The sequence below is a fragment of the Rhipicephalus microplus genome, chromosome 6 (assembly GCF_043290135.1).
Source record: "Rhipicephalus microplus isolate Deutch F79 chromosome 6, USDA_Rmic, whole genome shotgun sequence".
Classification (NCBI taxonomy): domain Eukaryota; kingdom Metazoa; phylum Arthropoda; class Arachnida; order Ixodida; family Ixodidae; genus Rhipicephalus; species Rhipicephalus microplus.
The window spans coordinates 90122101-90137142 of NC_134705.1; the positions used below are offsets into that span (position 1 = coordinate 90122101).

The 15042-nt window shown below is 42.5% G+C and overlaps 1 protein-coding gene across 5 annotated transcripts in view; it reads left to right on the forward strand.

Annotated features, from left to right (window-relative positions):
- Positions 1 to 15042, forward strand: part of Lpin (phosphatidate phosphatase LPIN) — a 162799-nt gene that overhangs the window by 130965 nt on the left and 16792 nt on the right. For all 5 annotated transcript variants that reach the window (XM_075866171.1, XM_075866169.1, XM_037418975.2 and 2 more), the window contains 7 exons: positions 172 to 340; positions 1209 to 1370; positions 4075 to 4239; positions 5412 to 5481; positions 6033 to 6158; positions 13982 to 14124; positions 14426 to 14597. In XM_075866171.1, the coding sequence (XP_075722286.1) occupies positions 172 to 340; positions 1209 to 1370; positions 4075 to 4239; positions 5412 to 5481; positions 6033 to 6158; positions 13982 to 14124; positions 14426 to 14597 (1007 nt within the window). The remainder of the gene's footprint in view (positions 1 to 171; positions 341 to 1208; positions 1371 to 4074; positions 4240 to 5411; positions 5482 to 6032; positions 6159 to 13981; positions 14125 to 14425; positions 14598 to 15042) is intronic.

Genomic DNA, 15042 nt, shown 5'->3' on the forward strand with positions numbered 1-15042 from the left:
GCAAAAGGGGCATCCTAATACACAGATGTCTGATTTTTGGTTGTAGTAGGATGCCTGAAGCGTATGTGTGAGATTATTTTAAGCAAGGAATGTATGAGCGGGGTTCTAGTGAATCGTGCTGTTTATACAAGGTATACGAGAGTGCTTCCTTTGCTTTGTCGTCATTTGCAGTTGGCGAAGGTGGCAAGCCCTCGATGCTGGGTGGAGTGCTAAACTTCATGAAGCCTACGAAAAAGCAGAAAGAGGAGACAACGGCGGCAAAGGAGGGCATCTTTCTAGATGATCTTGACCCTAGGGAGCTTGACCCCGAGGTGGCGGCCCTCTACTTCCCGAAGTTTAGGTAAAGGACCTTGTGAATCGACACGCTTCTAGTGTTGTTTGCCTTGGCACAAATATTACTAGTCATTGCTACAAGTGGAAACGTATGTCTCCAGTAGACATGATTTCAGTAGGCTTGTGAGAGTAACGTCATTACATGCAGCATTACCTCACCTCTAAAAAAGTTATCGTTATTGGCACAAATGATGGCTGGTTAGGTCTTTTACATGTTTAGGCTTGTTAGGTTTGTATTCACAAATCAACCTTATCCTTATTTCTGATTTTCCTTATTCTTGTGCTCTTAACGCATTAAATGCATCAAAACAGTAAGCAGGGCAAAAGATAACTGAGGTCAATTTGGGAAGGTTGCCTGCATATTTGTTTAGGAAGTGCATTAACTAAACAGAAATGACAAGTAGACCGAGCAATAAGGATAAGGTTGTTTTGCAAATACGGGCCTTAGCCTTGCCTGAGGTTTCCCTCTGGGGTTTTGATTTAGGTAATACCAGTGTAATACTGGCATTTTTGATCGTGATCAGAGTCCATCTGGATCAGATTTCTTGATGACAATCAAGAATTATCGCTGCTGTACGATCCAACCTAATCCGGATCGAGTTTGGTGCAATCGTCTGCCAAATCGTGATTCAGGAGCCAGATGTTGATGAGCGGATCGTGATGGCGTTGATCCTAATTGTGCCTGATCGCGATTAAGTGTGACCATGTAGCTGCACCTGATTCAGATTGAATGTAATGTGGATCGGTGCTGATCGGGAATAAAAGTGCCCTATGACACAGATGTAAGCCGCTTTGCATTGTGATTGCGCAATGTGAGCAAAATTTAAGTGTAGCAATGATGAAAATGGAGGTTGTTTGGCTGGTTGCTCCTCCAGGTCGGCACACTCACCAAGAGGCAAAGACGACGATGCGGAGTCCGGCAATGGGCCATCGTTGTCCCAGTCTCCCAACAGCGACACAGGCGCTGGCCACCTGACAACGCTGCACTGCCTGGACAGCGACACAGAGGAACGGCACAGCATATTTGACTTCTGCAGGTGATTACCTTACCATATCACTCTTGCCACCAAATGATCTTGCCAAATGCGGACACATACACAGTGAGGTGTGGAGGATCATTTGACACCGATAATCGGTGGGACAGAATAACACAGCTCAGCAATGTGTGGAGATGCTTAGTCGCAAATACATAAGCAGGTTGTAGGCTCAGGTGTGCTTAATGACATCAACAACCAACATTATGGTACCTATTTTTTTTAGCACAGCGGAAAGCCTACCGGTCGTAGTGTCTAAAGACGAAATTGTAATGCAGGAAAGGCTGTAGCATATCTATAATCAGAGCTTCTTTATCTACAGCATCAATTCAAGTTATATACAAACAATGCATGCCGCAGCCAGTAGGAATTGAGCGCAAAAGCAGTTCGTGCTTGTGTGTTGAAGTTCGATACGCATGAATCGTGTCTCGATATGTTCCACCAGTTGCCACGAAAGCAGTGCTGCTTCTCAGCGTGCAAATCTTTTTACCTAATTAGCAGCTCACCATAATGCAGTGATGGATAATTAATATACACACTCTAGTTTTGAGCAATAATTGAAGTACGCATGAAAGCATCAAGAGATGTACTGCAAAGTGATGAACTCCGTAGCCCAATGTCATGTTTTTTTCCGCTAAGCTGCGCGATGTACTGGTTTCCTGTGGCTTTTGAATATGATTAGAAAATTACACCACGTGCACTTCTTTTTCTATTTTATATGTAACTAGTTTGTTACGAGGATAACTACCGCCCTGCACAAATGGTGCCCCATTGTCTAGGAACCTTCCAGCTTATTTCAGAATTTTATGACTGGCTTGAGCGCACAAACGCTAACTATTGAGTTCATTCTGGAACTAATGCAGCCACCGGTGATAAAGATTGAATGCTTGATGCAGCATGTTTAAGTAGCGACACACGCTTCTGCAGATCAGATTATCGAGGACCAGTGCTCTGTTTGCCGCTGTCAATTTATGCCTTGTATTACTTGCAGTTCAGCTTTTCATTTCCAGGGCACAGGTTCGCCCAAATAGCAAGTTTCGTCTTGAATAGCGCAACTGACATCTTCTTCAAAGTCACGACCTTATGGTAATATAGACACTACTCTGATCACTAAAAGGATGCTCCATTCTGTAACTATAATTTATAGTCTTTTCATTTCCACCAGGATAATCTCATGTTCAGGTCGAGTGTTGATCTATTATACATTTTGTCATATTGAACTTTTACTTACGCCCGTTTCACATTCTCATTTTTACCCTGCATACTCACCGACACTCGCAACGCTCACTTATATTCGCACATACTAGCCCATCACAATGAAGTCCACTCGTTTGCACCGAGTCTCAGACCGATGATTCAGTGGGTTTGTGAGTTAGTACGCCTGTCCCTATTGTGGCACATCTGTTGTTCACAGATAATCTTTATATATTTATTTCATGCGACTTATTAAGGGCGGGTTTCCTAAGAAAGCTTGTGCCAATGAAAAATTGCGCCATCTACCGCTAAAGCGAGCCATGCGTAGATGCGAAGCAGCAAGTGTTGGCGCTTACAGTGGCAATGGCGTTGATGCGGCCTCTCATCGCAGCATCGCACAGGAGAGAGACCTGGGAGGTGCAAAGCATGCAGTGATGGACCGGTATTTCTTACTGGAACGTGCCAATCACTGCTAATGGGCATTGAGAGACAGAAGACTCTGATTGGACAGTTTTATTGTTTAACAACGCACTGGAAAAATCTTCCACCGGGGCACCACCTGGTGGCAAGCCTGAATGGCGGAAGATGAGAGAGAAGCGGTATTTTTTGGCATGTGGCCTACTTGAAGATCAAAAACTAGTGCCTATATATATATATATATATATATATATATATATATATATACATACATATACATACACAGGGTAGTCAGTGAAGAGTTGTGCAGCACGAGCAGTCGGTTTTTTCAGTCAAGAAAATCGTTAGCAGACGTTGCCTGTGTCGGCGTAGCGAGGTGAGAAAGGGAAAGCATAGGAGAGAAAGTGAGAGGGTGAGGGAATGGGCACGTGCAGTAAGTGTGGCCATGCCACACACCGGATTTAACCGCGCTCTCAGATGCTTCGCATCAGAAACATTTGATTTTTCTGTTCATGGTCTAGTTGGCAGTGTGTTGTGGTATTTGCAGAACAAACAGGGCATGCGAAACCACAGACAAGAGGGCTAAAAGCAGGCCTTGATGTGCACACATTTCCATGTTTTGCCCACTTACGTAAAGTTTGAAGAAAAGCAACACGGATGACGAGGCAGGGCTGTGTCTTTGTATTCGCTTTCATCTTACGGTTTCTGTAATCCACTTTATATTGCAATGCATATGGCATATTCATGAAGAAAAAAGGAGTTTTTTGCTGTGTTTGTTGCTTTGCCTTGTAAATATTTTGATCTGCACAGTGAGGCCTGACAATTGCGATGCGAAATGTACCTTCAATATTTAGTATTGTTGGTGTCTGGCATGTCCTGCACACTCATATCAGCAGGCAACATTTTGGGCTTGCTTTTTTACGCTAGAAAACTTTCTATAATATTTTTATTGCTTGCCCTGCTATAAAGTTTGACTTGCCAGAAACTGGAATTCAACTACACTTTGCTATCATTCACTTTTAACTAACAAACAAAAATTATTTCCTCAGCTGCAAGTTTGCTTTATAGTCTTGACGTTTCTTCTCTTTCGAAACAGAAACAAGTATTCGGACCTTGCCATGTCCCTGTGCGGAGGCCTGATGGACTGCGAAAAGTCCATGATGGAGGAGAAATTTGCCCACTTCCTGGTCACCTACGACACTTTTTGCGAGAACCCGGAGGTGATCAACAACCCCGACCTCGTCATTCGAATGGGCGGAAAGTATGTCGACTGGGTTGTTTCTTGAGCAATTGCTTAGTTTAGCCATTGAGATTGTAATTTGGCTATATAAAGTCCTCTCCCAGCAGCCTTCAATTCTTCACTGATCAAAAGTTAAATGTATGTAATTGGAATGTGCTGTCACACAGTGTGACAGCTTCTGGTAGTAAATACGGCTGTCGTCTATTAACCCGTATGCTAACTCGACATGCCCGATAGTGTGCATGATTGAAATTTTGCACGTAATATGTCATGCTGTCATAACTTTGAACTCGTGGTTTGCAAGTGTTTCGATTAGTCAGTGGTGTTGGAACAGAAATGTCAAAATTTTTTATTTCATGCTAAAAGCACTGAATTGATCTTTTTAGTAACCTCTGGCCATGCCTTAAGAGCTAAGCTAAAGCCACTCGTTAAACGCCAGGTTGCGAAGTTTTTTGTGTGGAATCTGTGCGTCCAGTGTCTCTCGATTTTTGCATTAAGTGACAACACTGTCCCAAACAACCTTTTCAGTCAGTTTTGTGCGGCACGAATGTTAGTCTCGTTGTCTGCAGCAGCGAGAAGAGTGTCGGCTGTTGACTGACGTGAAGGTGGGCGGTCGTTTGATGCTGACAGCTTCATCGAAATTCACATTCTAAGCGGTGAAGATGTGCTGCACGGCATGTAGACTACTTAATTTCTCATGGTGCCTTCAACTGAATTTGGTGCCACTTATTTCTTACTGTTAACGACCGACTGATCTTGTCAACATTACGGCACAAATGGCACATTGCTTTGACTGTCGATGTAGCGTAGAAGTTGAAGATAAAAAAAAAAAGGAATGGCCTAAGAAAACGCACTGCTGCTAGTATTATTATTAGCAGTATAGAAGTAGTAGTAGTAGCAGTACTAGTATTAGTTCAAGTAAAAGCAATATTGCTGTCTTTCTGCCTTTGGTGATTGATACAAGCTTGAACTGCTGGCAACTTTCGTGGTATTTTGTTGAAGGATTACGTGTTCTCATTGCCTATATGTCACTTAGATGAATCAGTTGTCAAATGGGCCTTATTACTAGCAAGCTATCTTTAATTCATTGGATTCACTGATTGTTCTGTACTTACTGTGATTCGTGCCCTGGCTCTTGGAATATGCCGGAAAGTTCTCTGTACGTTTTTTTCCTTTCTTTCTTTGTTTCACAGGTATTACAATTGGAGTGCCATTGCACCACATCTTCTGTCTCTTGCCATGTTCCAGAGACCCTTGCCAGAGGTGAGACCACGAGAAGCACAATTAAAAATAAAATATTATTCACCATTCTTTTGAATTTCACTTCTGGCCAAGAAAGTGTGATTCACGTGAGCCGAGAAATCTGTAGAAAGATGCTTGGGCCCGTTCTTGCGCTCATAGTAGTCGAAAAGCTTGTCCATCTCTCAACCTGTTTTAGAGTCCCTTATCTCAAGTGCACAGTATGCTCTAACCTCAGTATAATGAACTTGGATGTAACGAAATATTGGTTGTAACAAAGTATATGAATAATAGCCTTGCAATGGATACTGTTTTAATAAAGGATATACTTTTATAACAAATTTTTTGATATAAGATGCAACTTAGTTAAAACTAGGTCTGAGTGTACTACCAGTTGAGGGACCTCCACCACTCAAACATTACCATCAGCTCTCGTTGGCTCTAATTTGCTATTGCAACATACTGACTCACCGACGCATTCCAACTGGCACTTCAGCCAAGTTTGCGATCGTGAAATTCAGGCATTTGGCGCATTCGTTTGATATCGGTTCTTGTTTTGTTTTGGTCCGCCTTAGAAAACGCTGGACAGGCTGGCTGACATCCACATGCCCAAGAAGAAAAAGAAGTCCACCTACTCCTGGTGGTCCTGGGGCCGTACGGCAGGGGCCAAGCCTGACGGTGTCAACAAGCCCGGCTCTCAGGTGGGCTTTTCTTGTATCGTTTTACAGCTGAGCTGTATCAAGCTGAGAGGTGGAAAAAGGTTATGCTTGTGCGAATATTCAAATGAATATTAAGATCTTCTAATCCCCTTCGAATCGAGTTTAAATTATTGGAAATTTTGAAGTATTCGAAATGAACGAATAAGTATGTGTTAGTCTGTGTGTAACTCTTTGTAAAGGTGATTTTGCTGCAGTGAAGGGGTGCGAAGTCGTCAAAACAGCTCTCCAGGAGAAATCTGCATTGCCACGAAGCTTTACTTAAAGGTTAAATCACCACCACCGAGACATTTAAGGCCAGAAGGCTGCCAACCGTGACGTCACGAAGCAGCGGCGACAGCTGCTCTGCACCGAGCAGTCGACAAACTGCGTGAAAATGTTTTTAGTTTAAAGACCTCACATATATTAACATCTTTTCTTTTCTCTTCATGCACTAAAATGAGTGCTTCCTATTATGGCCTTATATTTATCGTTCTGTACTAAGCAGAAATAGATAGATGTGCAGGGATCCCACTTCTGCGCCAAAATGCACCAAACGAGACTTGCTGTGCCAACCTGATAAACTTGACGTAAATCGCACCAAACTGCACCAAACCATCCATCTCGGGTGTCCGCAACCTGTGGCCCGCGGGCGGCATGCGGCTCACTGGGTAGTTTTATGCGGCTCATGGCGCGACGTCAACAATCTTAAAATCGCTAGACACTGTAACTGCAGCAGTATTTAAATAACTCAAAATAATGGAGCGGGGTATGTTCGAATTAACCGGCACAAGTCTTGTGTCGAGGACTTGCTTTTCCGCGATGAACGCGTGATTCCCCCTGCTTCTTTCCGTAACAAGCTAATACAGCTTGCCCATGAGGCCCATCCAGGCATTGTCCGCACCAAACAGACTCTTCGAGACAGGTACTGGTGGCCAGCCTTAGACAAGCAGGTCGAGCATGCAGTTTACAACTGCCATACATGTCAGGCAGCTGACAAATCTGCCAAACCTGCATTTTCTCTGCTGCAGCCAGTCCAGTGGCCTGATCGGCCTTGGCAGAAACTCGGCATGGACATCATCGGTCCTTTGCATAATCTTCCGCAAAATGCCCGGTTCATTGTTTCTCTCCTCGACTACCATTCCAAATGGCCAGAGGTTTGTTTCACACGTACGGTTACTTCTGAGGTCATCATTGAGTTTCTGTCTTCAATCTTCAGCCGGGAAGGTTTTCCTGATGCCATAGTTACAGACAATGGTCCACAGTTTCAGTCCCAACATTTCGAGGCTTTTCTTTCACAACGAGGAATTCATCACTTGAGGTCATCAGTATTCTACCCCCAATCAAATGGGCAAATCAAGCGCTTTAATCGCGTTCTGAAGGAACATATCCAGATCGCCCAGAACACAACAGGAAGTGCTTGCGTGTTTGAATTACAGGGCGTTTTCACCCATTCGAATACACATAGCTTTGACGGGACCACAGTGTCGGCTCCAACTAACCAGAATTTCGAATTAAGTGTGTTTGAAATAATGAGATTCGACATCAGCAAATTACACTTTCATAATTCTAAAATCACCATGCTTGCCACGAGAACTTTTTCCGTAAGCAAGAAAACGCGCAAAAAGAAAATTAGGCTGGCTTCACATAGTTGCATTAATGTATCAATTGCCGTGACTTCAGAAATTTCGATGTTTCTTTACTAGATCCTACATAGCTCTACATAGCACTAAAAACAATGTAAACTGATTTCTGAGATGACTCTAGACTTAACGTACTAAGTCTCAGGAAATTACTTTGAGCGAATGCCAGTAATGTAAAAAAAAAAAAAATATGCATGAAATTTGTGTTATCGCGTGCAGAGGTTTCAGTGCCAAATTCATAATTGAATGTTTTACTTTTATTTTTTCCCCAATCAATAAACCTGAGGTGGTAAAAAGAATGACGTGAAAGTTCTTAAAGCCTTTTTAATCTTAAAAGACCCTTTATCCTAAATCAGCGTTCATTTAATATTAAAGTGTTTGAGGTACTTTTTTCTCTGAAGTGCTCCATTATGAATATATGTATACCAAAGTGTTCCTTATAGCAAGATTATTTGTTCCAAAATTCTCTGAAACTAATATTTTACTGCTCCAAAGTGCTCAAAAACTAATATTTTATTGCTCCAAAGTGCTCCAAAACTATTATTTTACTGCTCCAAAGTGCTCCAAAACTAAACTCCAGATTGACAGCCCCCCAGTGGGATCACTGTATGTGGCTCCACAAAACTCTACGAGAAAAAACAAAGCACACAGTAGACAAGCACAGCGCTGCGTTTGTGTTTTTTCCATCTATACTTGACGTGAGGGCAAAAGCACATACTTTTCTTTTTCCACACATTACTCATCTTGAGTTGCGCTTGCAGGCAGTGGGGAAACTAATCGGCAGGTATTTAATGAATGAAAGAGGGAAAATGTCATCACAGGTCGTGTGACAAAGCTTGCATCTCACAAATGAGAATAGGAGACGGATGGCACGCCTTCTGAAAAGCTTTAATTACGGAAAAGCCATGTCAAGAGCTACTTTCTCTTTGATTTAGAATGAGCTAGAAAATCTTATCATTTATTTCCAACACAATTTTTTTCACAAGAATGTTAGTGCTGCTTCGCAAGAGTGTCCGTTTTTGCAGCCATCAAATCTGACTACTCGTCGTTGCTTAGTAGCTTCACGGTGAGGTCTGTTACCACTTGACATTGGTTTGAGAGCTTTAAGAACACTTCTTGTTTTGATAGTTGCTCCTCCACTACTGGACTTTCAATGCAGTGCGAGAAAGTTGACTTTCTGTTTCTGATGTTGAAAGATAAGCTGCAATGCATTGTACTGTCATCATCATCATCATCAGCCTGACTACGTCCACTGCAGGACAAAGGCCTCTCCCTTGTTCCGCCAGTTAACCCGATCCTGTGCTTGCTGCTGCCAATTTATACCCGCAAACTTCTTAATCTCATCTGCCCACCTAACCTTCTGTCTCCCTCTAACCCGCTTCCCTTCTTTGGGAATCCAGTCAGTTACCCTTAATGACCAGCGGTTATCCTGTCTACGCGCTACATGCCCTGCCCATGTCCATTTCTTCTTCTTGATTTCAGCTATGATATCCTTAACCCCCGTTTGTTCCGTAATCCACTCTGCTCTCTTCTTGTCTCTTAAGGTTACACCTACCATTTTTCTTTCCATCGCTCGCTGCGTCGTCCTCAATTTAAGCTGAGCCCTCTTTGTAAGTCTCCAGGTTTCTGCTCCATAGCTAAGTACCGGCAAGATACAGCTGTTATATACCTTCCTCTTGAGGGATAGTGGCAATCTACCTGTCATAATTTGAGAGTGCTTGCCGAATGTGCTCCACTCCATTCTTATTCTTCTAGTTACTTCAATCTCGTGGTTCGGCTCTGCGGTTATTACCTGCCCTAGGTAGACATAGTCTTTTACAGCTTCAAGTGCACTATTACCTATCTCGAAGCGCTGCTCCTTGCCGAGGTTGTTGTACATTACTTTCGTTTTCTGCAGATTAATTTTAAGACCCACCTTTCTGCTCTCCTTGTCTAACTCCGTAATCATGAGTTGCAATTCGTCCCCCGAGTTACTCAGCAATGCGATGTCATCGGCGAAGCGCAGGCTACTAAGGTATTCTCCATTGACTCTTATCCCTAACTGTTCCCATTCTAGGCTTCTGAAAACCTCCTGTAAGCACGCGGTAAATAGCATTGGGGAAATTGTGTCCCCCTGCCTTACACCCTTCTTGATTGGTATTCTGTTGCTTTCTTTATGAAGCACTATGGTAGCAGTTGATCCCCTGTAGATTTCTTCGAGAATGTTTATATATACTTCATCTACGCCCTGATTCCGCAGTGTTTGCATGACGGCTGATATTTCTACTGAATCAAACGCCTTCTCGTAATCTATGAAGGCTATGTATAGTGGTTGGTTATACTCTGAGCATTTCTCTATTACCTGATTGATAGTATGAATGTGGTCAATTGTTGAGTAGCCTGTTCGAAATCCTGCTTGTTCCTTTGGTTGATTGAATTCTAATGTTTTCTTTACTCTGTTAGCAATTACCTTTGTAAATAGCTTGTATACTACAGAGAGCAAGCTGATCGGCCTGTAATTCTTCAAGTCCTTGTCATCTCCTTTCTTATGTATTAAGATGATGTTAGCGTTCTTCCAAGACTCTGGTACTCTTCCCGTCAGGAGACACCTCGTAAACGGTGTCTCCTGACTGTACCTGCCTCTTGTTCACGACAAGATGTTTCCGCTGATTCTGCAAGGGCCAGGCCTGGATAGCTGCCGTTTCCAGCCATTTTCACTTTAGTCCGAGCTCCCTCTTCTTGTGCACTCTTTGGAAAAGTAAGCTGGGCAACTCGGAAATTCGGATGGAATTATACCTGGAAGAATGCACAGACTGAGCAATGGCGTGGGCACCATGTGCCCCGTTTCTTCGTCAACATACGAAGCCTCTTGGGTTTTGTCTTCAGGCACGAAGTGCATATTGCACACCTACAAAATAAATGAATAAATACTTGTTTATCCCCAACCTTTCTGCAACACGACCTATGATATGTACTATTTGAAGCTGAAACGCTGTGTATGTGTAGGCGCGCTGTGGAATTTAAGAAAATTCTGCAAGACAACTCGCCTTTGAGTACTGCAATGGAATAAGGTTGTCTCGTGCAATTGCACACAGCCAATTCCTGCATAGCTCGTCGCCAAGGGGGAATCTGAAAAAGTGATTTTTGCATATCGAGCCCTAATATCTACGGCATTGAAGGACATAACACTTGTTTGGGATGAGGTCAATGTGCCACACACAGTACAGCACTGACGACGTCCTCACAATATCGCAAAGGGGGGACCGACGGAGATTGACATGCCTGGTGTGGCACCTAGAAGCAAACCGAGGTGCACGCTGTGCCACCACACTACCTGTCCTCCGTAATTGAAAACAGAACCCTTCTGACTTCAACGTTTCCTCTTTGAAAGTTGATATTTCACTAAAATATAACATCAGTGTGGTTAATTTGCAGCTTTGTTTGGGCTCTTGTCTCAATATTCAGACAAACGTAGGGAGTCCAAATGTCTACAGTGAAATCTCGTTATAGCGAACCTCAGTATAAAGATTTTTCAAATTAACGACTTTTTCAAAAGTCCCTCTAAATGTCCATTGATTTAATGTGAAAACATCTCAGTACTACGAATTTCAGAATACAGAATGTTCAGAATAACGTATAGAATTTCATCCCCCTTACATATTCACAAAACCTCAAAATAATGAATAATGGTTTCAAAAAGTTACTCGTGGCTGTAAAAACAATCCCCAGCTCCATAGCTGCCACTATCATCGTCATCAGAATGCTAGCATATTTTTCTATCATGCCTGCCCTTTTTAAATGTGAGATAGCACTATTATCATAAGCATTGCCTAGAACTTGTCTTTCGCATTGGGCTTCGCCCCGTCGCCCTGGTTTTCATCGGGCAGCTGGACCTGCGAGCTGCTTTCTAGTCTTTTTGTTGGTGGCTCAGTGCTCAAGACTAGATGTGGAATCAGCACGAAAGGAATGCTACGACAGTGAAAAATGCGATGTGAGTGAGCTGAAGTTGCCGATAGATGATATACCCGTGCATGCTCCATGAATCCTCAAACGCTATGCACCATGCCTTGATGAAGCATGCATGTGGCCTTTGCTGACGACCAGTAAGATCCATACCATTTATCGTGATGAGAAAACGGCGACGAGAGTGAAGGGGATGGTGAAACAGTGTGCGCAAACCAACTTGAAGGATTGGCATTGACCGCTGATGCTTCGCAGTGCATAAGAAGGATGCGTGCACTGAAGAGTTCGCCTTTCAGCAGTCGAGCTGCCCACAGTCGGGCTGCCTCTTCCTCAAATAAACGTGCATTTGTTCCGTGATATTTCGTATTTGTTTTCTCGTGCTTATTCGAGCATAACACACAGGCAGGTGACTTGCGTGTTTGTCTTTACGATTTTTGCACATACTTTTAATACTTTCACTATAACGACTTTTGAAAATAACGAATGATATTTAGCAGTCCGTTAAGATTCGTTGTATCGAGATGTTACTGTACTAGCCCACATGTCTGAGTTTGTTTTCATCCGTGATTAGCCCCCATCTTTAAAAGCGGCTCGCCCGAAAAGCCGGTTTTCCCTGCCGTCATGGCCACCGCTGATTGGTGACGCCAGCACTCGGAATGCAGAGAACCCTTCGGCCTTGAAAGTTGAGGTGGTGTTGGTTAAATGAACAGATTACCCTCGCATTGACTCATCATTTTCTAAGCGAAGCTTGTTATACTAGTTTATATGTTAAATGTCATACCAGCTTATATGTGAGTGAATAGTAAATTTCAAAATGTAATATAAATTACATGTTATTACTTGCATTCTAGAAAGGGAAATCTTTCTAGTATTCAAAGTTGTTTTCATGTGGTTTGAATAAAAAAGAATGACATTCACACAGGCTTTGTCTAACCTGCACAAAAAAATATTGTCCAGGTTAGTTGGGTCATGATAAAGATGCCCATTTTTCTTTATGATATGCCATATATACTATCCGAATTTGATTCGAAATTACTGAACCAAAATCACTATTTGCTTTGAATTCGCCTTGAACGTAAAATTCACTATTCGCACAAGCCTAGTAAAGGTAGTGTCTGCAGGTGCACAGAAACTATAGTGCAGAGGCAATGCTAGCACACACCAATTCCAAGGGCGCTTGTACTAGTTTCTCTTCCATGATTTGTCAGTAGGTACACTCTAATCTCTGTATAATGAACACGTATGTAAGGAAATATCAGTTATAACGTTTTTTTCTTTATTCACATGCGAATAATCTTTTTGCACTTTTTGTAAATACTTATTGTTGCCATTGTATCACACTTTGTCAAGTTTGTATTGAATTACTATATATGCCCTCTTGCTATGATCCCTCCGGGATTGGCAGTGTTTTCAAAAAAATAAATAAATAACAAAGTAAATTGAGAAGTCTTGCAATAGTCATAATGTTAGGAATAAACATTTGTAACAAATTTTCAGATATAGCAAACTTATTTTCATGTAAGGTGCAACTTCGTTATAATGAGTTTTGAGTGTGTGGGTAGGGATGATAGCTGCCGCAGCATGAACTTATTACCCATAAAATCCTTATTTTTCAAGCCAATGTCACCAAACACGAAGTCTGAAGCATGCATCTCTTAAATGTGGGGGTAGAAAAATGGAAAGATAGAACAGAAGACATTTTGACAGACCCCAGCTTGTGGTAAACACAGAGTCCACACGTGTCAGCTTAGCTAGCTGCCTAGCCACCTTTGTGGAGTGCTTGGATCGTGACAATTTTTAAGTTTTTTTCTTCTGTTTTAGGGAAGGATGAAAAGTACTAAAAAGGAAGTTGAAGAAGCAGTAGATCCTCCTCAGTTTGAATGCCGGGCCAAGTGGAAATTTGTCCGAGTAACCAAGGTTTTGAACTATAAAAAGCTCTTCTGAACGGAGCACCCAATATCTTATATAGCAGCTGACAAGACAGTCTGCCAGCACTCCCTACCTTTCAGATATTTTGCAGTGAGAACGAAAACTCAGATTGGTTATGCAGAATAGCTTTTTTTTTTTGAAGTTTGCAATGCGCTCATTTGCATTCCATTTTGTAGTGTGGTGTAATTTTCATTTTATTGTATTGTTTACAAATGCATAGATTTTTTTTCTTTTTTTTGCCCCATTATTAGATGTACCGCTCTTAAATGCTGCGTAGTTTATTTGTTTTTCTGATTGTTGATTATGTTCTTGCAGCATAGCGACGAGAACTTGGGTGTCAGCGATGGCAGCGAAGGCCTGGACGTCGTCGTCGTGAAGACGTCCGAACCTGCGGTTGCTCCCTGCAGAGACGAAGTGATCCTTATAGATCCCCCACCCACTGTGCCACTCGAAAAAATGTAAGAAACAAAACTTAACCTTTTTTACTCTGCAGTTTATTAATCCAGATCATAAGTGAAGTGTACAAATGGATCTGCCTGCACGGCTCTCTCGTCCCTCCATTCAGAGATTTAAAAACTTGAGGCCGAACGTATTGTAACTACATGTTTTTTTGTAAACTGGCACTTGTGTTCAGTTACTGAGCTGTGGGGTGCTTGAGCTTTGTTCGTTTTTTTTCTGCCAAATGACTCGGCCCTGTTTTGCGAAGTTTTATGTTTTTCAGCGATAGAAGGAATACTGGTTGATTTGTGTGCCTTGCAGCGAAGTGTCGCCCGAGTGCAAGGAGGAGCAGTATGCGTCGACGTCGAGCGAAGCGGAGACCTCTGATGCACACGGCGGGGCGAGTTCCGAGCACCGCAAGGCGCCCAGGGAGAAGCGGCCCTTCTTCTGCGACAAGTTCAAGAAGTCCCTTCGCCTCTCGTCCGACGAAATTGTGAGTCCCTTGCGTCTCATGTCTTTTTCTGTTTTTGTGTTTCGTGCATCACCTCCTCGTTCCCATAGTTATCACCGTCATCAGTTCTTTGTCGTTTCGTCTTTGTGCGGTACTCATTGGAGAACATTTTAATACTTATAGGTAGGTTGTCATATTTTTTTTGCCCCTCAACTTTCATGCAGAACGCATAGTGGCTGTAGTGACATGCTGCTAAGCACAAGGATGTGGGTTTGGTTCCCAGGCACTGCAGTTGAATTTCAATGGAGGGAGAAGGAAAAAAAATGTACATGTGAAAAAATATAGGTGCACATAACCACTTGTGGTCAAGATCAATTTAAAGTCCTCTACCACATACTGCCTATTAGTCGCATATTGGTTGCGTATTTAACAAACAGCATAATAAAAATGATACAATCAATTTAAAATTCTCCACAACATAATGCCT